The following is a 25,878-nucleotide window of genomic DNA, read 5'->3' on the forward strand; positions in this document are numbered from 1 at the left end:
CAATAAATTACAGGTTATCCTGTATCTTTCCCCATAGAGATATATATCACTCAGCTCCTCCTGCTCTGTAACATGATAGGGATAACTTAGGGAGCCTTTTCATGGTGACGGGTTCCCTTTAATTGTATCTTTCTATGTTTTTCCAATAGCTGAGAGTTGGCTCAGACCAATCTCTGGAATGCAAAGAAAAAAATATATATACTGTATATACTATATATATATATATATATATATATATATATATATATTTGTCAGTATAGGTAGGGGCACCATATTCTAACCTCAGTCAAGTGCTCTTAGACCTGTGAGCTGCAGCACCTCCCCCTTCCTTGAGACCAATCCCTATCGGGGGTACCTCACACTTGCCCCTCCTCTGTACCTCACACTTGTCCCTCCTCTGTACCTCACACTTGTCCCTCCTCTGTACCTCACACTTGTCCCTCCTCTGTACCTCACACTTGCCCCTCCTCTGTACCTCGCACTTGTCCCTCCGCTGTACCTCGCACTTGTCCCTCAGCTGTACGTCACACTTGTCCCTCCGCTGTACGTCACACTTGTCCCTCCTCTGTACCTCGCACTTGTCCCTCCGCTGTACGTCACACTTGTCCCTCCTCTGTACCTCGCACTTGTCCCTCCGCTGTACGTCACACTTGTCCCTCCTCTGTACCTCACACTTGTCCCTCCTCTGTACCTCACACTTGTCCCTCCTCTGTACCTCACACTTGTCCCTCCTCTGTACCTCACACTTGTCCCTCCGCTGTACGTCACACTTGTCCCTCCTCTGTACTTCACACTTGCCCCTCCTCTGTACCTCACACTTGTCCCTCCTCTGTTCAGTAAACCTATTGCAGGTCAGATTCACAGGCTTCCTATAGTCCCCCCCCCCCAAATCAGATAACTCTCTGAGGGCTATACAGAGTGTGGAGCAGATTATTGGGTGGTCAGGATTCAGTGTCAGTCAGATAAAGAGATGTCCTTATCGAGAGACTGTGCAGGGCCTGGCCTGGAGGCCAGGACCCATTTGTGAGGTACTACAGTGATTAAGGGAATGTATACAGATCCTTATTTCAAGCTTCCCTTAACCCTAACCATGCTGGGCTAGTGAAATGTGCAGAGAGGCTAAGTACTTTTCTTCTTCTAAAAACACCAAAAAATACTTAAGCAACTAAAGCTGAGAACTCTGCTGCTAATTCTCTAGTTCCTACGGCTAGCTTTACCCACCAGGTGGGGGCTGTGTTCCTGGATTTGTGTCACTCAGTGCCCTCGTCCAGCAATAGGCAGATCTTCATAGCTGTGGATTCAGGTATTCCAAGTATATTGCCAGTGACTCCTAGTCACCCCACTGCCATCTAGTCTGCAAGTCCTCTCTCAAAGTAACTAATAACTTCCTTAAAGAGACTTTATTCCTCAGTATACCTGCTTGCAGCAGTGATTTATCTTAAAGGGGTAGTTCACCCAAATAAACTAGTGTCAAAAAGTGCTTGAGATTTGTAATTAACTTCTATTAAAAAATCTTAAATCTTCAAGTACTTATCAGCTGCTGTAAGTCCTGCAGGAAGTGGTGCACTCTCTCCAGTCTGACACAGTACAGAACGCAGAGGTACAACAACACCCACTTTTGTAAGTTATATTTAGTAACCCCTGGGTTACCACGCTATAACTTTCTATGACTTTCTAGAACTTTCTAGGACAATGGTGTCAAACTTCCCAAAGCCATAACAATGTATAAGGAAGGTTATCCTACAAGACGTTCTCCCGGAGATGCTGCTGCCACTTCCTCAGGTCGGTGCAGATCATCTGCAGCTTCTCTCGGCTGGACTCCTCGCTGCGCTGTAGATCTCGCTGGAAGCGGCTGATGTGATCCCGCCATCGCTCTGTGATCTGCTGGATCTCACACAGGTCTTTGGTGTCCTGCATGGGGATCAGATATGATACGTTGTGTTACATGGAAGGGAAGGATAATCTTACATTCTACGTTCTACGAGCGAGTCTTAAAGGGGTTCTTCACACAAAAAATCAACTGGTGCCAGAAATTTGTAATTAACTTCTATTAAAAAGAATTTCCAGTCTTTAAGTACTTATCAGCTGGTGTATGTCCTGCAGGAAGTGGTGTATTTTCTCCAGTCTGCCACCTCTGTCCATGTCAGGAACTGTCCAGAGCAGCAGCAAATCCCCATAGAAAACCTCTCCTGCTCTGGACAGTTCCTGATATGGACAGAGGTGGCAGCAGAGAGCACTGTGTCAGACTGGAAAGAATACCGCACTTCCTGCAGGACATACAGCAGTTGATAAGTACTGGAAGACTGGAGATTTTTTTTTATCTGTTCTGGCTCAGATGTCTGACTAACATTAATCCCACCAACCCGCTGAGCACCTCCTGCAGATGAATGGCTTCCTCCATGCAGTAACTTACATTGGATGCCAGGAGCACAAGGAAATGGCGGACCATCTTGGTCCAGGTCTTCTCACTCATGTATAGCCTGCGGGCCAGCTGCAGCCGATTCTCCTCTATGACCTGGGATGAGATGGAATTAAAGGGGAAGCATGCCGGGTGTCTGTCTACACGCCATCCCTCCCCAGCCGATGATGGAGAACGTACCTTCCTGGCCAGTCTGTAGGTGGCCGAGCTCCAGAGATCTCTCTCCTCAGTCAGATGAAGCAATTGTCTCTCCAGACGACTCCTCTGTAACTCGTACAACTCCCGATATTCCTCTAAAAGACTGAACGAGACGAGGAACGTTTCATCATGTGCAGGCAGACGCGTCCGTACAGCCATGGCCGATCCATAGGTCACAGCTAATATCACAGATGTCTGCTTAAAGGGGCTGTTCACCAATTTCTTTCTTCCTTTCAGATCAAATGGTCCCAGCAAGTGCCAGAGATTTGTCATTTCTATCAAAAATCTCCAGTCTTTCAGTACTTATCAGCTGCTGTATGTCCTGCAGGAAGTGGTGTATTCTTTCCAGTCTGACACAGTGCTCTCTGCTGCCACCTCTGCCCATGTCAGGAACTGTCCAGAGCAGCAGCAAATCCCCATAGAAAACCTCACCTGCTCTCTAGACTGGAAAGAATACACCACTTCCTGCAGGACATACAGCAGCTGATAAGTATTGGAAGACTGGAGATTTTTTAATAGAAGTAGATTACAAATATCGGGCACTTTCTGGCACCAGTTGATTTAAAAGAAACAAAAATGGTAAACTCCCCCTTTAATAGTGCTGAGCAGAAAATAACCTAACCCTCCCTCACTCCGCACGGCCGCCATGTTCCTGGAGCTCCCGGACGGCTGCGGTTGTCACATGTGGCTGCGGCTCAGGAGCGGTTGTTACTGACCCCAGGGCAGCATCCTCATACACAGCTCCATGCTACATCTGCCGCAGGAGAACCATCATCTATCCTGGAGGCTTTCCCCATCTACACCCCAAAGGCCGGGAGCAGGGTGGGTTAGGGTGGGCAGTGCCGCTGGCTGGCATTAGGGTGGGCAGTGCCGCTGGCTGGCATTAGGGTGGGCAGTGCCGCTGGCTGGCATTAGGGTGGGCAGTGCCGCTGGCTGGCATTAGGGTGGGCAGTGCCGCTGGCTGGCATTAGGGTGGGCAGTGCCGCTGGCTGGCATTATGGTGGGAAGTGCCGCTGGCTGGCATTAGGGTGGGCAGTGCCGCTGGCTGGCATTAGGGTGGGCAGTGCCGCTGGCTGGCATTAGGGTGGGCAGTGCCGCTGGCTGGCATTATGGTGGGCAGTGCCGCTGGCTGGCATTAGGGTGGGCAGTGCCGCTGGCTGGCATTAGGGTGGGCGGTGCCGCTGGCTGGCATTAGGGTGGGTTAGGATGGGCAGTGCCGCTGGCTGGCATTAGGGTGGGCAGTGCCGCTGGCTGGCATTAGGGTGGGCAGTGCCGCTGGCTGGCATTAGGGTGGGCAGTGCCGCTGGCCGGCATTAGGGTGGGCAGTGCCGCTGGCTGGCATTAGGGTGGGTTAGGATGGGCAGTGCCGCTGGCTGGCATTATGGTGGGCAGTGCCGCTGGCCGGCATTAGGGTGGGCAGTGCCGCTGGCTGGCATTAGGGTGGGTTAGGATGGGCAGTGCCGCTGGCTGGCATTAGGGTGGGCAGTGCCGCTGGCTGGCATTAGGGTGGGCAGCTGCTGGCTGGCATCTTACTTGGCGTTCTTCTTGGCATTGGTCAGGGCCTTTGCCAGCTCGGCCTGCGCTTGTTTTGCATCTCTGCTCACCCGCAGGTCGTGTTCCCGCACCTGATATAACTCCCTGAAATGAAGACGGGAATAAAATTACTGCAAAGGCCCCGTAAGGCAATGAAGACCCTCGAATCCTGGAGGGGCAGCATGATCTATGACCACAACCACAGGTATGAATATACATGATCTATGACCACAACCACAGGTATGGACATACATGATCTATGACCACAACCACGGGTATGGACATACATGATCTATGACCACAACCACAGGTATGGACATACATGATCTATGACCACAACCACGGGTATGGGTATACATGATCTATAACCACAACCACAGGTATGGACATACATGATCTATGACCACAACCACAGTATGGACATACATGATCTATGACCACAACCACAGTATGGACATACATGGAGCAATCACACACATTGGAAAGCTTGGGGACCAGCTCACCTTTACATTAGGTATATGATGCGTATAAGGTTTATATTAGGTATATGTGGTATATATTAGGTATATGATGAATATATTAGGTATATGAGGTATATGAAGTGTATATTAGGTATATGAGGTATATATTAGGTATTTGAGGTATATGATGTATATATAAGGTATATGATGTATATATTAGGTATATGATGTATATATTAGGTATATGTGGTATATATTAGGTATATGATGAATATATTAGGTATATATGAGGTATATGATGTATATATTAGGTATATGAGGTATATGATGTATATATATTAGGTATTTGATGAATATATTAGGTATATATGAGGTATATGATGTATATATTAGGTATATGATGTATATATTAGGTATATGATGTATATATTAGGTATATGTGGTATATATTAGGTATATGATGAATATATTAGGTATATATGAGGTATATGATGTATATATTAGGTATATGAGGTATATGATGTATATATATTAGGTATTTGATGAATATATTAGGTATATATGAGGTATATGATGTATATATTAGGTATATAATGAATATATGAGGTATATATGAGGTATATGATGTATATATGAGGTATATGATGTATATATGATGTATATAATGTATATATTAGGTATATGATGAATATATTAGGTATATGATGAATATATTAGGTATATGATGTATATATTAGGTATATATGAGGTATATGATGTATATAATGTATATATTAGGTATATGATGTATATATGAGGTATATGATGTATATAATGTATATATTAGGTATATGAGGTATATATTAGGGCTATGTGGTACAGCATCTCCCTTCTGGGTCTCATAGTAATACAGGGCGTCTCCTCAGGGGATATGGCGGCACTCACTCTGTCAGTTCCCCGATGGAGTTCTTGAAGTAGATGATTTCCTGGGTGAGGCTTCGGTCCAGGGCGCGCTGGGCCAGGAGGTCATTGTACAGGCTGAGGAGCTGCTGCGGGATCTTACTCAGTAACATCACATATCGCTGCCTGTGGATACAGCTCCAGAGTCAGAACACATATTATATCCATACACATATACACACTGATATCCATACATATATATATATACATACACATATATACACACATATATATCCATTCACATAGATATCCATACACATATACACACTGATATCCATACATTATATATACACACACACACATATATATCCATACACATATACACACAGATATCCATACATATATACACACATATATATCCATACACATAGATATCCATACACATATACACACTGATATCCATACATTATATATATATATACATATATATATATATACACACATATATATCCATACACATACACACACAGATATCCATACACACATACACAGTGATATCATACACATATACACACTGATATCCATACATTATATATATATATATATATATATATATATATACATACACACACACATATATATCCATACACATATACACACTGATATCCATACATATATACACACACAGATATCCATACTTATATACACATAGATATCATACACATATACACACTGATATCCATACATATATATATATACACATATATATACACACATATATATCCATACACATAGATATCCATACAATATATATATATATATATATATATATATATATATATATATATATATATATACACACACACACATATATATCCATACACATATACACACTGATATCCATACATATATACACTGATATCCATAAATATATATATACACACACACACACATAGATATCCATACACATATACACATAGATATCTATACACATATATACACATAGATATCCATACACATATATATACACATAGATATCCATACATATATACACATAGATATCCATACACATATATACACACTGATATACATACACATATATACACACATAGATATTCATACATATATACACACTGATATACATATATATATATACACAGTGGTGCCTTGGATTACGAGCATAATCCGTTCCAGGACAGCGCTTGTAATCCAAATCCACTCTTAAACCAAAGCAAATTTTCCAATAAGAAATCACTGATATGCAGACAATTGGTTCCACACCCCAAATATAAAGATTTATTATTCTGAATAACATGTAAAACAGATGAAACAAACATTCAGAAACAGCAGAATCTGTGATATTATAAGTTACTGTACAGTAATGAAGCGGATGGGAAACACAAGGGCTGACAGAGACTGCAGGGAGCAGGAAGGAATGAGCAGGACAGATGTGGGCACATACATGCAGCGCTCTCTGTCCGGGGAGAGAGGGGTTACAGCTATGGGGAGATTACCTCCACAGTCCTGTCCCCTGATGTAAGCCCCAGCCTGAAGTGGATCTGCTATGGTTTGGAAGGTGAGGGAGACTTCCTGGGTCAGAGTACAGGGCTGTAGACCCCGCTATGCAGACCATGCCCCTCCCCCACTCCCCCTCTCACCCAGTACAGGGAGCTCTTACACCAAAGCAATGCTCTTACACCAAGTTACTATTTTGAAAAACTGTGAGCACTTAAATCAAAATGCTCTTAAACCAAGTTACTCTTAAACCAAGGTACCACTGTATATATACACACATATATATCTATACATATACACACATAGATATCCATACATATATACACATAGATATACATATATACACACATAGATATCCATACACACAAATATACATACACATACATATATACTTCCATCCATACCGTACACACAATATATACATAAAGGCTTGTTGTATAAAAGATATCCCAACTGGAGTTGATCGGTACTTGAGCATGAGTCCGATCATTCGGCATTTGGCTGAAGAAGTTGGATGCCGTCCTAGGGAGGCTATGGCCATATCCATATTTTCTTGGACTCCTTAGGGCTGGATACAACTTCTTCAGCCACTGGTACGCTTCTTCAGCCACGCTAAATGATTAGACTAATGCACGGTCGCGTACCGCTCAACTACCACCTCAGCAGAGGCCGCATTCTGGCTGCGTCCGGCCCCTGGGGCCTTTAGCTGCACTTATCCTGTAGATCCCATCAGATCTGACCTGAGCTTGGCGAGCAGCTCTCCTCTCTCCACACACTCCACGCTGACCTGACGGATCAACTCATGGAACACCACGTTATAGATGTTCTGTTCTGTCTTCAGTAATTCCAAGAGATTGTGAATCTGAGTGACCGGAGAGGAAACAATGATGTATATACAGTATATATCACAGCGCACCAGCAGCTACCCCATCATTTACCTGCTCAGAGCCTGAGAGCAAACTTACAGGGGAAGGATGGGGTGCAGGTAGGGAGCAGACAATATGCAGATAGTGTGCAGGTAGGGAGCAGACAATATGTACATAGCGTGCAGGTAGGGAGCAGACAATATGTACATAGCGTGCAGTACAGTGCAGGGAGGGAGCAGACAATATGTACATAGTGTGCAGGGGGGGAGCAGACAATATGTACATAGCGTGCAGGGAGGGAGCAGACAATATGTACATAGTGTGCAGGTAGGGAGCAGACAATATGTACATAGCGTGCAGGTAGGGAGCAGACAATATGTACATAGTGTGCAGGTAGGGAGCAGACAATATGTACATAGTGTGCAGGTAGGGAGCAGACAATATGTACATAGTGCAGGTAGGGAGCAGACAATATGTACATAGTGTGCAGGTAGGGAGCAGACAATATGTACATAGTGTGCAGGTAGGGAGCAGACAATATGTACATAGTGTGCAGGTAGGGAGCAGACAATATGTACATAGCGTGCAGGTAGGGAGCAGACAATATGTACATAGTGCAGGGAGGGAGCAGACAATATGTACATAGCGTGCAGGTAGGGAGCAGACAATATGTACATAGTGCAGGGAGGGAGCAGACAATATGTACATAGCGTGCAGGTAGGGAGCAGACAATATGTACATAGCGTGCAGGTAGGGAGCAGACAATATGTACATAGTGTGCAGGGAGGGAGCAGACAATATGTACATAGTGTGCAGGGAGGGAGCAGACAATATGTACATAGTGCAGGGAGGGAGCAGACAATATGTACATAGTGCAGGGAGGGAGCAGACAATATGTACATAGCGTGCAGGGAGGGAGCAGACAATATGTACATAGCGTGCAGGGAGGGAGCAGACAATATGTACATAGCGTGCAGGGAGGGAGCAGACAATATGTACATAGCGTGCAGGGAGGGAGCAGACAATATGTACATAGCGTGCAGGGAGGGAGCAGACAATATGTACATAGCGTGCAGGGAGGGAGCAGACAATATGTACATAGCGTGCAGGGAGGGAGCAGACAATATGTACATAGCGTGCAGGGAGGGAGCAGACAATATGTACATAGCGTGCAGGGGGGGAGCAGACAATATGTACATAGTGTGCAGGGAGGGAGCAGACAATATGTACATAGTGTGCAGGTAGGGAGCAGACAATATGTACATAGCGTGCAGGTAGGGAGCAGACAATATGTACATAGCGTGCAGGTAGGGAGCAGACAATATGTACATAGCGTGCAGGGAGGGAGCAGACAATATGTACATAGCGTGCAGGTAGGGAGCAGACAATATGTACATAGCGTGCAGGTAGGGAGCAGACAATATGTACATAGCGTGCAGGTAGGGAGCAGACAATATGTACATAGTGCAGGTAGGGAGCAGACAATATGTACATAGCGTGCAGGGAGGAAGCAGACAATATGTACATAGCGTGCAGGGAGGGAGCAGACAATATGTACATAGTGTGCAGGTAGGGAGCAGACAATATGTACATAGCGTGCAGGGAGGAAGCAGACAATATGTACATAGCGTGCAGGGAGGAAGCAGACAATATGTACATAGCGTGCAGGGAGGGAGCAGACAATATGTACATAGCGTGCAGGGAGGGAGCAGACAATATGTACATAGTGTGCAGGGAGGGAGCAGACAATATGCAGATAGTGTGCAGGTAGGGAGCAGACAATATGTACATAGTGCAGGTAGTATGCAGTATAGAGCAGGTAGTGTGCAGTACAGTGCAGGTAGTGTGCAGGTAGTGTGCAGTAGTATAGTGCAGGTAGTGTGCTGTACAGTGCAGGTAATGTGCAGGAAGTGTGCAGTATAGTGCAGGTAGTGTGCAGTATAGTGCAGGTAGTGTGCAGTATAGTGCAGGTAGTGTGCAGTACAGTGCAGGTAGTGTGCAGTACAGTGCAGGTAGTGTGCAGTAGTATAGTGCAGGTAGTGTGCAGTAGTACAGTGCAGGTAGTGTGCAGTAGTATAGTGCAGGTAGTGTGCAGTAGTATAGTGCAGGTAGTGTGCAGTACAGTGCAGGTAGTGTGCAGTAGTATAGTGCAGGTAGTGTGCAGTAGTATAGAGCAGGTAGTGTGCAGTACAGTGCAGGTAGTGTGCAGTACAGTGCAGGTAGTATGCAGTATAGAGCAGGTAGTGTGCAGTAGTACAGTGCAGGTAGTGTGCAGTAGTACAGTGCAGGTAGTGTGCAGTAGTATAGTGCAGGTAGTGTGCAGTAGTATAGTGCAGGTAGTGTGCAGTATAGTGCAGGTAGTGTGCAGTATAGTGCAGGTAGTGTGCAGTACAGTGCAGGTAGTGTGCAGTACAGTGCAGGTAGTGTGCAGTACAGTGCAGGTAGTGTGCAGTACAGTTCAGGTAGTGTGCAGTACAGTGCAGGTAGTATGCAGTATAGAGCAGGTAGTGTGCAGTAGTACAGTGCAGGTAGTGTGCAGTAGTACAGTGCAGGTAGTGTGCAGTAGTACAGTGCAGGTAGTGTGCAGTAGTACAGTGCAGGTAGTGTGCAGTAGTACAGTGCAGGTAGTGTGCAGTAGTACAGTGCAGGTAGTGTGCAGTAGTACAGTGCAGGTAGTGTGCAGTAGTACAGTGCAGGTAGTGTGCAGTAGTACAGTGCAGGTAGTGTGCAGTAGTACAGTGCAGGTAGTGTGCAGTAGTACAGTGCAGGTAGTGTGCAGTAGTACAGTGCAGGTAGTGTGCAGTAGTACAGTGCAGGTAGTGTGCAGTAGTACAGTGCAGGTAGTGTGCAGTAGTACAGTGCAGGTAGTGTGCAGTACAGTGCAGGTAGTGTGCAGTACAGTGCAGGTATAGTGCAGTAGTATAGTGCAGGTAGTGTGCAGTAGTATAGTGCAGGTAGTGTGCAGTAGTATAGTGCAGGTAGTGTGCAGTACAGTGCAGGTAGTGTGCAGTATAGTGCAGGTAGTGTGCAGTAGTATAGTGCAGGTAGTGTGCAGTATAGTGCAGGTAGTGTGCAGTAGTATAGTGCAGGTAGTGTGCAGTATAGTGCCGCTTCAGCTTATTGCTGGTTATTAGATGCTGGTGTAATCCTCTTACCTGTGTCGGCCCCTCCAGCTTCACGTCTTCCTCATCTATCCCGGCTTGCTTCAGCATGGTGTCCATCACCTTCATCAGCTGGATGACCTCGGCTCTCCCGCTCGGTTTCCTATAGTCCATAGACAGGTCAATCCATCCATGCACATTGCTGTGAGAATAGAGGAGCAGGAGGGGGAGGGGGGTACTCACATAGAGGGGAAGACGCGGAGCCGCCTCTCATCATCCTCCAGCAGGGTGGTGTACTTACTACAGGGGCAGAGAGAAGAACGACAGTCAGCAAGCCGCTGCCAGACACCGAGGCCTAGAGATGGCCAAATGTATACACAGAGGAGAGCTGTGTCATATAAGGGATCTGTAATGATATGAGGGATCTGTAATCATATGAGGGATCTCTGCTATATAATGGATCTGTGGTTATATGATCTCTGCTATATAAGGGATCTGTAATGATATGAGGGATCTGTAATGATATGAGGGATCTGTAATGATATGAGGGATCTGTAATCATATGAGGGATCTGTAATGATATGAGGGATCTGTAATCATATGAGGGATGTGTAATGATACGAGGGATCTGTAATCATATGAGGGATCTGTAATGATATGAGGGATCTCTGCTATATAAGAGATCTGTGGTCACATGAGGGATCTCTGCTATATAAGGGATCTGTGGTCATATGAGGGATCTCTGCTATATAAGGGATCTGTAAACATATGAGGGATCTGTGGTCATACAAGGGATCTGTGATCATATGAGGGATCTGTGGTCATATGAAGGATCTCTGCTATATAAGGGATCTGTAAACATGAGGGATCTGTGGTCATACAAGGGATCTGTGATCATATGAGGGATCTGTGGTCACATGAGGGATCTCTGCTATATAAGGGATCTGTGGTCATATGAGGGATCTCTGCTATATAAGGGATCTGTAAACATGAGGGATCTGTGGTCATACAAGGGATCTGTGATCATATGAGGGATCTGCTATATAAGGGATCTGTAAACATATAAGAGATCTGTTATCATATGAGGGATCTCTGCTATATAAGGGATCTGTGGTCATACAGTATATAGGGTGATATGTGATAATATACTATTAGGCTCTCACACAGGATTTTTGCTCAATATTTTGCAATCAAAACCAGGAGTGGAGTATATTGGGTGACAGTACTGTGTATACAGGAGGCGGAGGGGTATACAGGATGCGGAGGGTGTATACAGGAGGTGTAGGGGTATAGAGGAGGTGTATACAGGAGGCGGAGGGGTATACAGGATGCGGAGGGTGTATACAGGAGGTGTAGGGGTATAGAGGAGGTGTATACAGGAGGTGGAAGTGAATACAGGAGGTGGAGGGGTATAGACACAGCTGTCTGGATTGGTTCCATACTGTGCAGCACATAAATACCAGCGCTACATCGGTGTCTCACTATAACAGTAACAACTTCCCCTCACACACACACACACGCTCACTCACACACACATTCACACACGCTCACTCACACACACACTCACACACACTCTCTCACACACTCACTTACACACACATTCACACACACTCACACACACACACACACACACACACACACACACACACACACACACTCTTCATAATACTCCAGACCCAGCACTCCTTTATTCTTTATTCATCCTTTATTCATGCCCCTTGATAAAGTGGTCATCTGCGAAACGCGCGTCGGGGTGTGCCAGGGAAGTAGCAATATGGGTAAGACTTGACTAATATATGTATGTCTTTTTGGGCTGGTGGCAATCATAGGAGTGTAACGTTTACAGGTCCCAATTGTGTTTAGACGGCTAGCCTCACATGCACTAATGCACTTATGGATTTTTGAGAGGTTTTTTTCTTGGGATCCTGTTATTTGTACTATTGATTGAACCTGTGCCCTTTATACATGTAATATTTCTTTACTCATTATTTTTGTTATTCATATTGTGTCTTCCCTGGATTGTTGTACTGTCATCACCTTTTCCCTCATTCTTTATGTTTTTGACATTTCTATTTTATTAATTTTTAAATAATAAAGGAATTTTTTTGCATTAGGAAGTTGTGCTCAATTAGTGTATGTGGTATATTTTTGTATACAGGAGGTGTAGGGGTATAGAGGAGGTGTATACAGGAGGCGGAGGGGTATACAGGATGCGGAGGGTGTATACAGGAGGTGTAGGGGTATAGAGGAGGTGTATACAGGAGGTGGAAGTGAATACAGGAGGTGTATACAGGAGGTGGAGGGGTATAGACACAGCTGTCTGGATTGGTTCCATACTGTGCAGCACATAAATACCAGCGCTACATCGGTGTCTCACTATAACAGTAACAACTTCCCCTCACACACACACACACACACACACACACACACACTCACACTCTCTCACACACTCACTTACACACACATTCACACACACATTCACACACGCTCACTCACACACACTCACACACACTCTCTCACACACTCACTTACACACTCACTTACACACACATTCACACACACTCACACACACACACTCTCTCACACACTCACTTACACACATTCACACACACACACACACACACTCACTCTTCATAATACTCCAGACCCAGCACTCCTTTATTCTTCACAATGTAGAATTCACTTGGGACGAGACTTTCCTCAATCTCCCGATCCTGGAGGAAAAATAAGATCCCGATTATCACATAGAAAAAGAACAACATAAAACTCATGTAACCTAACAGAGCCCGGACCCCCGATAGCAGTGCCATGTGTACAGCCCAGAGGTAGAGACATGTAACAGAGCCCGGACCCCCGATAGCAATGCCAGGTGTACAGCCCAGAGGTAGAGACATGTAACAGAGCCCGGACCCCCGATAGCAGTGCCAGGTGTACAGCCCAGAGGTAGAGACATGTAACAGAGCCCGGACCCCCGATAGCAGTGCCAGGTGTACAGCCCAGAGGTAGAGACATGTAACAGAGCCTGGACCCCCGATAGCAGTGCCAAGTGTACAGCCCAGAGGTAGAGACATGTAACAAAGCCCGGACCCCCGATAGCAGTGCCAGGTGTACAGCCCAGAGGTAGAGACATGTAACAGAGCCCAGACCCCCGATAGCAGTGCCCGGTGTACAGCCCAGAGGTAGAGACATGTAACAGAGCCCGGACCCCCGATAGCAGTGCCCGGTGTACAGCCCAGAGGTAGAGACATGTAACAGAGCCCGGACCCCCGATAGCAGTGCCAGGTGTACAGCCCAGAGGTAGAGACATGTAACAGAGCCTGGACCCCCGATAGCAGTGCCAAGTGTACAGCCCAGAGGTAGAGACATGTAACAAAGCCCAGACCCCTAATAGCAGTGCCAGGTGTACAGCCCAGAGGTAGAGACATGTAACAGAGCCCGGACCCCGATAGCAGTGCCAGGTGTACAGCCCAGAGGTAGAGACATGTAACAGAGCCCGGACCCCCGATAGCAGTGCCATGTGTATAGCCCAGAGGTAGAGACATGTAACAGAGCCCGGACCCCCGATAGCAATGCCAGGTGTACAGCCCAGAGGTAGAGACATGTAACAGAGCCTGGACCCCCGATAGCAGTGCCCGGTGTACAGCCCAGAGGTAGAGACATGTAACAGAGCCCGGACCCCCGATAGCAGTGCCCGGTGTACAGCCCAGAGGTAGAGACATGTAACAGAGCCTGGACCCCCGATAGCAGTGCCAAGTGTACAGCCCAGAGGTAGAGACATGTAACAAAGCCTGGACCCCCGATAGCAGTGCCCGGTGTACAGCCCAGAGGTAGAGACATGTAACAGAGCCCGGACCCCCGATAGCAGTGCCAGGTGTACAGCCCAGAGGTAGAGACATGTAACAGAGCCCGGACCCCCGATAGCAGTGCCAGGTGTACAGCCCAGAGGTAGAGACATGTAACAGAGCCTGGACCCCCGATAGCAGTGCCAAGTGTACAGCCCAGAGGTAGAGACATGTAACAAAGCCCAGACCCCTAATAGCAGTGCCAGGTGTACAGCCCAGAGGTAGAGACATGTAACAGAGCCCGGACCCCCAATAGCAGTGCCCGGTGTACAGCCCAGAGGTAGAGACATGTAACAGAGCCCGGACCCCTGATAGCAGTGCCAGGTGTACAGCCCAGAGGTAGAGACATGTAACAGAGCCCGGACCCCCGATAGCAGTGCCAGGTGTACAGCCCAGAGGTAGAGACATGTAACAGAGCCCGGACCCCCAATAGCAGTGCCAGGTGTACAGCCCAGAGGTAGAGACATGTAACAGAGCCCGGACCCCCGATAGCAGTGCCAGGTGTACAGCCCAGAGGTAGAGACATGTAACAGAGCCCAGACCCCCGATAGCAGTGCCAGGTGTACAGCCCAGAGGTAGAGACATGTAACAGAGCCCAGACCCCTAATATCAGTGCCAAGTGTACAGCCCAGAGGTAGAGACATGTAACAGAGCCCAGACCCCTAATAGCAGTGCCAGGTGTACAGCCCAGAGGTAGAGACATGTAACAGAGCCCGGACCTCCGATAGCAGTGCCAGGTGTACAGCCCAGAGGTAGAGACATGTAACAGAGCCCGGACCCCCGATAGCAGTGCCAGGTGTACAGCCCAGAGGTAGAGACATGTAACAGAGCCCGGATCCCCGATAGCAGTGCCAGGTGTACAGACCAGAGGTAGAGACATGTAACAGAGCCCGGATCACCGATAGCAGTGCCAGGTGTACAGCCCAGAGGTAGAGACATGTAACAGAGCCCGGACCCCCGATAGCAGTGCCAGGTGTACAGCCCAGAGGTAGAGACATGTAACAGAGCCCAGACCCCTAATATCAGTGCCAGGTGTACAGCCCAGAGGTAGAGACATGTTAAAGAGCCCGGACCCCCGATAGCAGTGCCAGGTGTACAGCCCAGAGGTAGAGACATGTAACAGAGCCCGGACCCCTGATAGCAGTGTCGGGGAGTATAGTTAAGAGGCAATGACTTTACTTTGGTTGTGCCCTTTGGCAGTAATGGTGGGTACAATACTATACCCAATGGGGTAACAAGGGTTTTGTACAGTATAGCGGCAGTGAGATGCGTACCGTCTATAGGAGGAGCGCGGTCAGGCACCTACCATTGTTCTCGGTGATTTGTCACTTCGGCTTGTCAGCTGTGCGGCTGCCGTGTTCTTTTTCTCCATCACCAAAGCATCGCATAGGAATGAAATATCCCTGAAAGATGGACATCATCTCAGCAGACAGAATAATCCTGCTGCAATCCATTACACCAATACTGCCCAGTGCCCGGTGATGGGGCCTGGAGGCTTCAAGGGGTCAGGATATCGGGTTAGAGACGACATCACCGGCCTGACAAGTGCCGGGAATTGTTTGGGAATTGGGAGACAAAAGTTATTTGCAACTTTTTGTTACAAGTTTCCTTGGATTTACAGCCCCTATGACAGCAATGCATCTCTATGGTAACAGACTACAAACAAATCTAATGTAGTCCCACGCTGCCCCTATGTAATGTAAGAGTCCCATTCACAGATTGTGGTAATAGATGAGACGTCTCACCTCCCGGCGCCCGACACACACACCGGCTGCTCCGTCAGATGCTTAAACCGGGCCCTGCGGAGAGGATGATGCCAGACCGGGTCTGTGGGCCGCAAGGAAACCTGCAGCAAACATAATGTAACTTATAGATAACTAATATACAGAGTATAACACAGAACATACGACATATAACACATAACATACGGCATATAACACATAACATACGGCGTATAACACATAACATACGGCGTATAACAACATACAGCATATAACATAACATACAGCATATAACACATAACATACAGCATATAACACATAACATACGGCGTATAACACATAACATACAGCATATAACACATAACATACGACATATAACACATAACATACAGCATATAACACATAACATACGACATATAACACATAACATACAGCATATAACACAGAACATACGACATATAACACATAACATACGGCGTATAACAACATACAGCGTATAACACATAACATACAGCGTATAACACAACATACAGCGTATAACACATAACATACGACATATAACACATAACATACGGCGTATAACACATAACATACAGCATATAACACATAACATACGACATATAACACATAACATACGGCGTATAACACATAACATACAGCGTATAACACATAACATACAGCGTATAACACATAACATACAGCGTATAACACATAACATACAGCGTATAACACATAACATACAGCGTATAACACATAACATACAGCGTATGACACATAACATACAACATATAACACATAGCATACAGCGTATGACACATAACATACAGCGTATAACACATAACATACAGCGTATGACACATAACATACAGCGTATGACACATAACATATAACACATAGCATACAGCGTATGACATAACATACAGCGTATGACACATAACATACAACATATAACACATAACATACGGCGTATGACACATAACATACAACATATAACACATAGCATACAGCGTATAACACATAACATACAGCGTATAACACATAACATACAGCGTATAACACAACATACAGCGTATGACACATAACATACAGCGTATGACACATAACATACAGCGTATGACACATAACATACAACATATAACACACAGCATACAGCGTATAACACATAACATACAGTGTATAACACATAACATACAGCGTATGACACATAACATACAGCGTATGACACATAACATACAGCGTATAACACATAACATACAGCGTATAACACATAACATACAGCGTATGACACATAACATACAACATATAACACATAACATACAGCGTATAACACATAACATACAGCGTATAACACATGTTACATACAGCGTATGACACATAACATACAGTGTACAACACAACATGTAACATACATCCTATAACACAGCATGTGATACTTAATACGATGTGATTCCTACCATTTCTGTAAATCACTTCACTTACCATAAATATCTCTCAGCAACTAGATGTCTCATTTCCTACAATCTGATGTTTGCTGCCTGTTGTCAGGGGAAATCTGTCTCTAGTAACAGCTAGAGCAGGACAAACTACAGGAAGTGAGGGGAATGTGGGGGGAGGGCTTACAATGTGCTGTGTGCAGAAGAGGGGAGCAGCGAGTCTGGGCTGTGTACCTACATGTCTCCTGCTTCCTCACTGTTCCTCAAAGATAAATCAAGGCTTCCCTCTCATCTCTCACCACCCATAAGGCTCAGGGCTTGGTGTAACCCTTTCCTTGCTGTCATCCCGTTGCTGCTGTTTTTCGCTGTTATCTCTCAGGCACTGAGTATCAGTAACCCCTTCTACCTCCACTGCCTTCTATAGCACTAGATTCCCCCTAACACAGTGGCCGACCATTAGTGTCTTTGCACTATTTCCTGGCACAGCAGAAGAGCAGTAGGTGCTGTGATTGACCAGAGAAGTAAGGGAGTCCATGTGTGTGTGTGTGTGTGTGCACTACTGGCAAAGAGCCCCAATCTGGTGCCACCACCCTGACAATAAGAGATAGCTGGACCATGGAGGGAGGGCTCACAGGCTCAGTAATGTCAGTTCTCTCCCGATAAGTCACCGCGCTGACGTCATCAAGAGGGGCGGTGCCCATGGCAACCCAATGCCGGACGCCCGGAGAAGAGAGGCACGACCAGGGCACATCGGGCTGGGATCAGTCTGGAGGAGGAGGATGTCTCAGGGAGTCCAGTGCCGCTGGTGGTAGTCTTTTGGGACCCTGGTACCAGCACAGACCAGGGGGGCGGCAAGCAACAGTCCAACTGGCCTCCATCACAATTAATGGGATCCAATGAGAAGACTTATGTGTTAAACGTATACCTCTCTTAATTACAGTGGTGCCCTATGTATGCCAGGTGTCAGATCATGCCACAGTATGCCAGGTGTCAGATCATGCCACAGTATGCCAGGTGTCAGATGTCACAGTATGCCCGGTGTCAGATGCCACAGTATGCCAGGTGTCAGATGCCACAGTATGCCAGGTGTCAGATGCCACAGTATGCCAGGTGTCAGATCATGCCACAGTATGCCAGGTGTCAGATCATGCCACAGTATGCCAGGTGTCAGATGCCACAGTATGCCAGGTGTCAGATCATGCCACAGTATGCCAGGTGTCAGATGTCACAGTATGCCCGGTGTCAGATGTCACAGTATGCCCGGTGTCAGATGTCACAGTATGCCCGGTGTCAGATGCCACAGTATGCCCGGTGTCAGATCATGCCACAGTATGCCAGGTGTCAGATATCACAGTATGCCAGGTATCAGATGTCACAGTATGCCCGGTGTCAGATGCCACAGTATGCCAGGTGTCAGATGCCACAGTATGCCAGGTGTCAGATGCCACAGTATGCCAGGTGTCAGATCATGCCACAGTATGCCAGGTGTCAGATCATGCCACAGTATGCCAGGTGTCAGATGCCACAGTATGCCAGGTGTCAGATCATGCCACAGTATGCCAGGTGTCAGATGTCACAGTATGCCCGGTGTCAGATGTCACAGTATGCCCGGTGTCAGATGCCACAGTATGCCAGGTGTCAGATCATGCCACAGTATGCCAGGTGTCAGATATCACAGTATGCCAGGTATCAGATGTCACAGTATGCCAGGTGTCAGATGTCACAGTATGCCAGGTGTCAGATGCCACAGTATTCCAGGTGTCAGATGTCACAGTATGCCAGGTGTCGGATGTCACAGTATGCCAGGTGTCGGATGTCACAGTATGCCAGGTGTCAGATGTCACAGTATGCCAGGTGTCAGATGTCACAGTATGCCAGGTGTCAGATGCCACAGTATGCCAGGTGTCAGATGCCACAGTATGCCAGGTGTCAGATGTCACAGTATGCCAGGTGTCAGATATCACAGTATGCCAGGTGTCAGATGCCACAGTATGCCAGGTGTCAGATCATGCCACAGTATGCCAGGTGTCAGATCATGCCACAGTATGCCAGGTGTCAGATGTCACAGTATGCCAGGTGTCAGATGCCACAGTATGCCAGGTGTCAAATATCACAGTATGCCAGGTGTCAGATGCCACAGTATACCAGGTGTCAGATGTCATAGTATGCCAGGTGTCAGATCATGCCACAGTATGCCAGGTGTCAGATCATGCCACAGTATGCCAGGTGTCAGATGTCACAGTGTGCCAGTTGTCAGATGCCACAGTATGCCAGGTGTCAGATGTCACAGTATGCCACAGTATGCCAGGTGTCAGATGCCACAGTATGCCAGGTGTCAGATGTCACAGTATGCCAGGTGTCAGATGTCACAGTATGCCCGGTGTCAGATGCCACAGTATGCCAGGTGTAAGATCATGCCACAGTATGCCAGGTGTCAGATCATGCCACAGTATGCCAGATGTCAGATTCCACAGTATGCCAGGTGTCAGATTCCACAGTATGCCAGGTGTCAGATGTCACAGTATGTCAGATGTCACAGTATGCCAGGTGTCAGATGTCACAGTATGCCAGGTGTCAGATCATGTCACAGTATGCCAAGTGTCAGATGCCACAGTATGCCAGGTGTCAGATGTCATAGTATGCCAGGTGTCAGATATCACAGTATTCCAGGTGTCAGATGTCATAGTATGCCAGGTGTCAGATCATGCCACAGTATGCCAGGTGTCAGATGTCACAGTATGCCAGGTGTAAGATCATGCCACAGTATGCCAGGTGTCAGATGTCACAGTATGCCAGGTGTAAGATCATGCCACAGTGTGCCAGTTGTCAGATGCCACAGTATGCCAGGTGTCAGATGTCACAGTATGTCAGGTGTCAGATGTCACAGTATGCCAGGTGTCAGATGCCACAGTATGCCAGGTGTCAGATGTCACAGTATGCCAGGTGTCAGATGTCACAGTATGCCAGGTGTCAGATGCCACAGTATGCCAGGTGTCAGATGTCACAGTATGCCAGGTGTCAGATGTCACAGTATGCCAGGTGTCAGATGTCACAGTATGCCAGGTGTCAGATGTCACAGTATACAGTCAGATGACCTCAGATCAGTATATGTGTAATAGGATGAGGGAAACCCCCAGCACACCCTGCAGCACTGTATAAATGGAGGCCACAATGGCGGCAGTGTGAACATAACCCGACGCCGAACCCTGAACCATCGCTCATACAGAGCGGAGACCCAAGGGGCACTCCGCAGAAAATATACTCATATAAACTGGGACCAGAAATTGGGCCAGCACTGGCTGTAGTACGGCTCTGTACACATCGCACCTTTCCATCCGTCTCTCCTCCAGGTTTCTTTATTTGACCCATTTGCGGCTTCTCGGCTCCTCGTCCGGATGAGATGAGAACCTGGAGGATTTCCTGGGGGATAAAGTCATCCGGATCCCGTAAAGAAAGAGCCTGAGGGGGTCCCGGAACGGCCGAGACGTCCTCAACACGAAGCAGATCTATAGAGGAAGAAAGAAAGGAGGGGTCTGTAGTATGGAGGGTCTGTAGTATAGGGGGGAGGCGCTGTAGTATAGGGGGGTCTGTAGTATGAAGGGTCTTTAGTATGGGGGGTTGTAGTATGGGGGGTCTGTAGTATGGGGGGGTCTGTAGTATGGAGGGTCTGTAGTATGGGGGGTCTGTAGTATGGGGGGTCTGTAGTATGGAGGGGTCTGTAGTATGGGGGGTCTGTAGTATGGGGGGTCTGTAGTATGGGGGGTCTGTAGTATGGGGGGTCTGCAGTATGGGGGTCTGTAGGATGGGGGGTCTATATTATGGGGGTCTGTAGTATGGAGGGTCTGTAGTATGGGGGGGTCTGTAGTATGGGGGGGTCTGTAGTATGGAGGGTCTGTAGTATGGAGGGTCTGTAGTATGGAGGGTCTGTAGTATGGAGGGTCTGTAGTATGGAAGGGTCTGTAGTATGGGGGGTCTGTAGTATGGGGGGGTCTGGAGTATGGGGGTCTGGAGTATGGGGGGGTCTGTAGGATGGGGGTCTGTAGGATGGGGGGTCTATAGTATGGAGGGTCTGTAGTATGGGGGGTCTGTAGTATGGGGGGTCTGTAGTATGGGGGGGTCTGTAGGATGGAGGGTCTGTAGTATGGAGGGTCTGTAGTATGGGGGGTCTGCAGTATGGGGGTCTGTAGGATGGGGGGTCTATATTATGGGGGTCTGTAGTATGGAGGGTCTGTAGTATGGGGGGTCTGTAGTATGGAGGGATCTGTAGTATGGGGGGTCTGTAGTATAGGGGGAAGGGAATGTAGTATGGAGGGGTCTGTAGTATGGAGGGGTCTGTAGTATGGGGGGTCTGTAGTATGGGGGGGTCTGTAGTATGGGGGGGTCTGTAGTATGGGGGGGCCTGTAGTATGGGGGGGTCTGTAGTACGGGAGGTTCTGTAGTACGGGGGGTCTGTAGTATGGAGGGGTCTGTAGTACGGGGGGGTCTGTAGTATGGGGATGTCTGTAGTATGGGGAGGTCTGTAGTATAGGGAGGTCTGTAGTATGGGGGGGTCTGTAGTATGGAGGGGTCTGTAGTATGGAGGGTCTTTAGTATGAGGGGTCTGTAGTATGGGGGTCTGTAGTATGGAGGGGTCTGTAGTATGGAGGGGTCTGTAGTATGGGGGATCTATAGTATGGGGGTCTGTAGTATGGAGGGGTCTGTAGTATGGGGGATCTATAGTATGGGGGTCTGTAGTATGGGGGTCTGTAGTATGGAGGGGTCTGTAGTATGGGGGTCTGTAGTATGGAGGGGTCTGTAGTATGGGAAGGGTCTGTAGTTTGGGGGTCTGCAGTATGGGGGGTCTGTAGTATGGAGGGAGTCTGTAGTATGGGGGGTCTGTAGTATGAGGGGGGTCTGTAGTATGGGGGGGTCTGTAGGATGGGGGGTCTGTAGTATGGGGGGGTCTGTAGTATGGGGGGTCTGTAGTATGGGGGGTCTGTAGTATGGGGGTTGTGGTATGGGGGGTCTATAGTATGGAGGGGTCTGTAGTATGGGGGGGCTGTAGTATGGGGGTTGTAGTAAGGGGGGTCTGTAGTATGGAGGGGTCTGTAGTATGGGGGGGCTGTAGTATGGGGGGGTTGTAGTATGGAGGGGTCTGTAGTATGGGGGGGTCTGGAGTATGGTGGGGTCTGGAGTATGGGGGGGTCTGGAGTATGGGGGGGTCTGGAGTATGGGGGGGTCTGGAGTATGGGGGGGTCTGTAGTATGGGGGGTCTGTAGTATGGAGGGGTCTGTAGTATGGGGGGTCTGTAGTATGGGGAGGGGTCTGTAGAATGGGGGGTCTGTAGTATGGGGGGGTCTGCAGTATGGGGGGTCTGTAGTAAGGAGGGGTCTGTAGTATGGGGGGTCTGCAGTATGGGGGGTCTGTAGTAAGGAGGGGTCTGTAGTATGGGGGGTCTGCAGTATGGGGGGTCTGTAGTAAGGAGGGGTCTGTAGTATGGGGGGGTCTGTAGTATGGAGGGTCTGTAGCATGGGGGGGTCTGTAGTATGGGGGGTCTGGTCTGGGGTCTGTAGCATGGGGGGTCTGTAGTATGGGGGGGTCTGTAGTATGGGGGGTCTGTAGTATGGGGGGTCTGTAGTATGGGTGGGGTCTGTAGTATGGGTGGGGTCTGTAGTATGGGGGTCTGTAGTAAGGAGGGGTCTGTAGTATGGGGGGGTCTGCAGTATGGGGGGTCTGTAGTAAGGAGGGGTCTGTAGTATGGGGGGTCTGTAGTATGGGGGGGTCTGCAGTATGGGGGGTCTGTAGTAAGGAGGGGTCTGTAGTATGGGGGGTCTGTAGTATGGAGGGTCTGTAGCATGGGGGGGTCTGTAGTATGGGGGGTCTGGTCTGGGGTCTGTAGCATGGGGGGTCTGTAGTATGGGGGGGTCTGATCTGGGGTCTGTAGTATGGGGGGGTCTGTAGTATGGGGGGGGTCTGTAGCATGGGGGGTCTGTAGTATGGGGGGGTCTGTAGCATGGGGGGTCTGTAGTATGGGGGGGTCTGTAGTATGGGGGGGTCTGTAGTATGGGGGGGTCTGTAGTATGGAGGGGTCTGTAGTATGGGGGGTCTGTAGTATGGGGGGGGTCTGTAGTATGGAGGGGTCTGTAGTATGGGGGGGTCTGTAGTATGGGGGGGGTCTGTAGTATGGGGGGGGTCTGTAGTATGGGGGGGTCTGTAGTATGGGGGGGTCTGTAGTATGGGGGGGGGTCTGTAGTATGGAGGGGAGGTTCTCTAATAACAGAAACAAAGAGAATAAGAGGAGCAGAGAGTGTGAGGAGCGGTACCGCAGCAGTGTGCACGTCGCTGTACCTGTGCTGCCCCTCCGTCCCGGGGGTCGCGGTTCCGCACTCACTGACATCTTCTCACTCGGCTCCGGATTCCAGCACTCAGCGCCAGGACGCCCCGGGTCTCCATGACGACGCCCCGCCCGGTTACCATAGCGACAGAACACGCAGCTCAGGAGAAGGAACAAGTCCACACGCTGGACCTGACCGCTGTGACCGGAGGAAACGTGACAACGAGGCATCGCGATAATCCCCCCTGCGCCTCATGTCGGGATATTATTGCAGATAATCGTGATGTGGAATAACCGGCCCTGAACGGGAGAAACCGAAAGTTCTATAGAGACGTGATACAATAGCGACACCTGCTGGCAGACACCGAGGAGTGCAACTCATACAGCGACACCTGCTGGCAGACACCGAGGAGTGCAACTCATACAGCGACACCTGCTGGCAGACACCGAGGAGTGCAACTCATACAGCGACACCTGCTGGCAGACACCGAGGAGTGCAACTCATACAGCGACACCTGCTGGCAGACACCGAGGAGTGCAACTCATACAGCGACACCTGCTGGCAGACACCGAGGAGTGCAACTGATACAGCGACACCTGCTGGCAGACACCGAGGAGTGCAACTCATACAGCAACACCTGCTGGCACACACCGAGGAGTGCAACTCATACAGCGACACCTGCTGGCAGACACCGAGGAGTGCAACTGATACAGCGACACCTGCTGGCAGACACCGAGGAGTGCAACTGATACAGCGACACCTGCTGGCAGACACCGAGGAGTGCAACTGATACAGCGACACCTGCTGGCAGACACCGAGGAGTGCAACCAGGGCCGGGACAAGGAATTTTGGTGCCCTAGGCAGAGAAGGCAAATGGCGCCCCCCCCCCCATATGTATATATATGCCCTGTTTGCTTCCCCCAGTAGTATATAGACCCCCCTGTTTGCTTCCCAAGTTGTATATATATCCCCTGTGTGCTTCCCCCAGTTGTATATATATCCCCTGTGTGTTGCCCCCAGTTGTATATATATATCCCCTGTGTGCTGCCCCCAGTTGCATATATTTTTATGTATATATATTTATGCATTTACACACAGACACATATTTATGCATATACACACACACACATTTATGTACAGTATATACACTTATGTATACACACACACACACTCCTTATGTATACACACACACACAGTCACACTCTCACACATGTATACACACACACACACAAAACAGCTACCCAAGTGACACACACACTCACACATGTACACACACACAAAACAGCTACACCTCAGTGTGACACACACACTCTTATGAATACATACACACTCTTATGTATACACACGCACACTCCTATGTATACACACGCACACTCCTATGTATACACACACACACTCACTCTTATGTACACATACACACAGACACAAAACAGCTACCTCTCAAGAGTGACACACACACACGCACTCTTATGTATATACACACACACGCACTCTTATGTATACACACACACACACACTCTTATGTATACACACACACACACTTATGTATACACACACACACACACACTTATGTATACACACACACTTATGTATACA

At 47.9% G+C, this 25,878-nt stretch overlaps 1 protein-coding gene across 3 annotated transcripts in view; it reads right to left on the reverse strand.

Annotated features, from left to right (window-relative positions):
• The window catches only part of AXDND1 (axonemal dynein light chain domain containing 1), a 51,710-nt gene extending 27,293 nt beyond the window's left edge, over positions 1 to 24,417 (reverse strand). For 2 of the 3 annotated variants that reach the window (XM_069978804.1, XM_069978802.1), the window contains exons 1-13: positions 24,296 to 24,417; positions 21,296 to 21,474; positions 16,560 to 16,660; positions 16,121 to 16,217; positions 13,601 to 13,686; positions 11,216 to 11,272; positions 11,027 to 11,135; positions 7,746 to 7,867; positions 5,536 to 5,676; positions 4,151 to 4,255; positions 2,600 to 2,720; positions 2,414 to 2,515; positions 1,745 to 1,911 (exon numbers count right to left, since the gene is read on the reverse strand). In XM_069978804.1, the coding sequence (XP_069834905.1) occupies positions 1,745 to 1,911; positions 2,414 to 2,515; positions 2,600 to 2,720; positions 4,151 to 4,255; positions 5,536 to 5,676; positions 7,746 to 7,867; positions 11,027 to 11,135; positions 11,216 to 11,272; positions 13,601 to 13,686; positions 16,121 to 16,217; positions 16,560 to 16,660; positions 21,296 to 21,474; positions 24,296 to 24,344 (1,436 nt within the window). In that variant the 5' untranslated portion in view covers positions 24,345 to 24,417. The remainder of the gene's footprint in view (positions 1 to 1,744; positions 1,912 to 2,413; positions 2,516 to 2,599; positions 2,721 to 4,150; positions 4,256 to 5,535; positions 5,677 to 7,745; positions 7,868 to 11,026; positions 11,136 to 11,215; positions 11,273 to 13,600; positions 13,687 to 16,120; positions 16,218 to 16,559; positions 16,661 to 21,295; positions 21,475 to 24,295) is intronic. The other variant, XM_069978803.1, reaches the window with a different exon arrangement.
• Positions 24,418 to 25,878: the final 1,461 nt, after the last annotated feature.

The sequence above is a fragment of the Dendropsophus ebraccatus genome, chromosome 8 (assembly GCF_027789765.1).
Source record: "Dendropsophus ebraccatus isolate aDenEbr1 chromosome 8, aDenEbr1.pat, whole genome shotgun sequence".
Taxonomy (NCBI): Eukaryota; Metazoa; Chordata; class Amphibia; order Anura; family Hylidae; genus Dendropsophus; species Dendropsophus ebraccatus.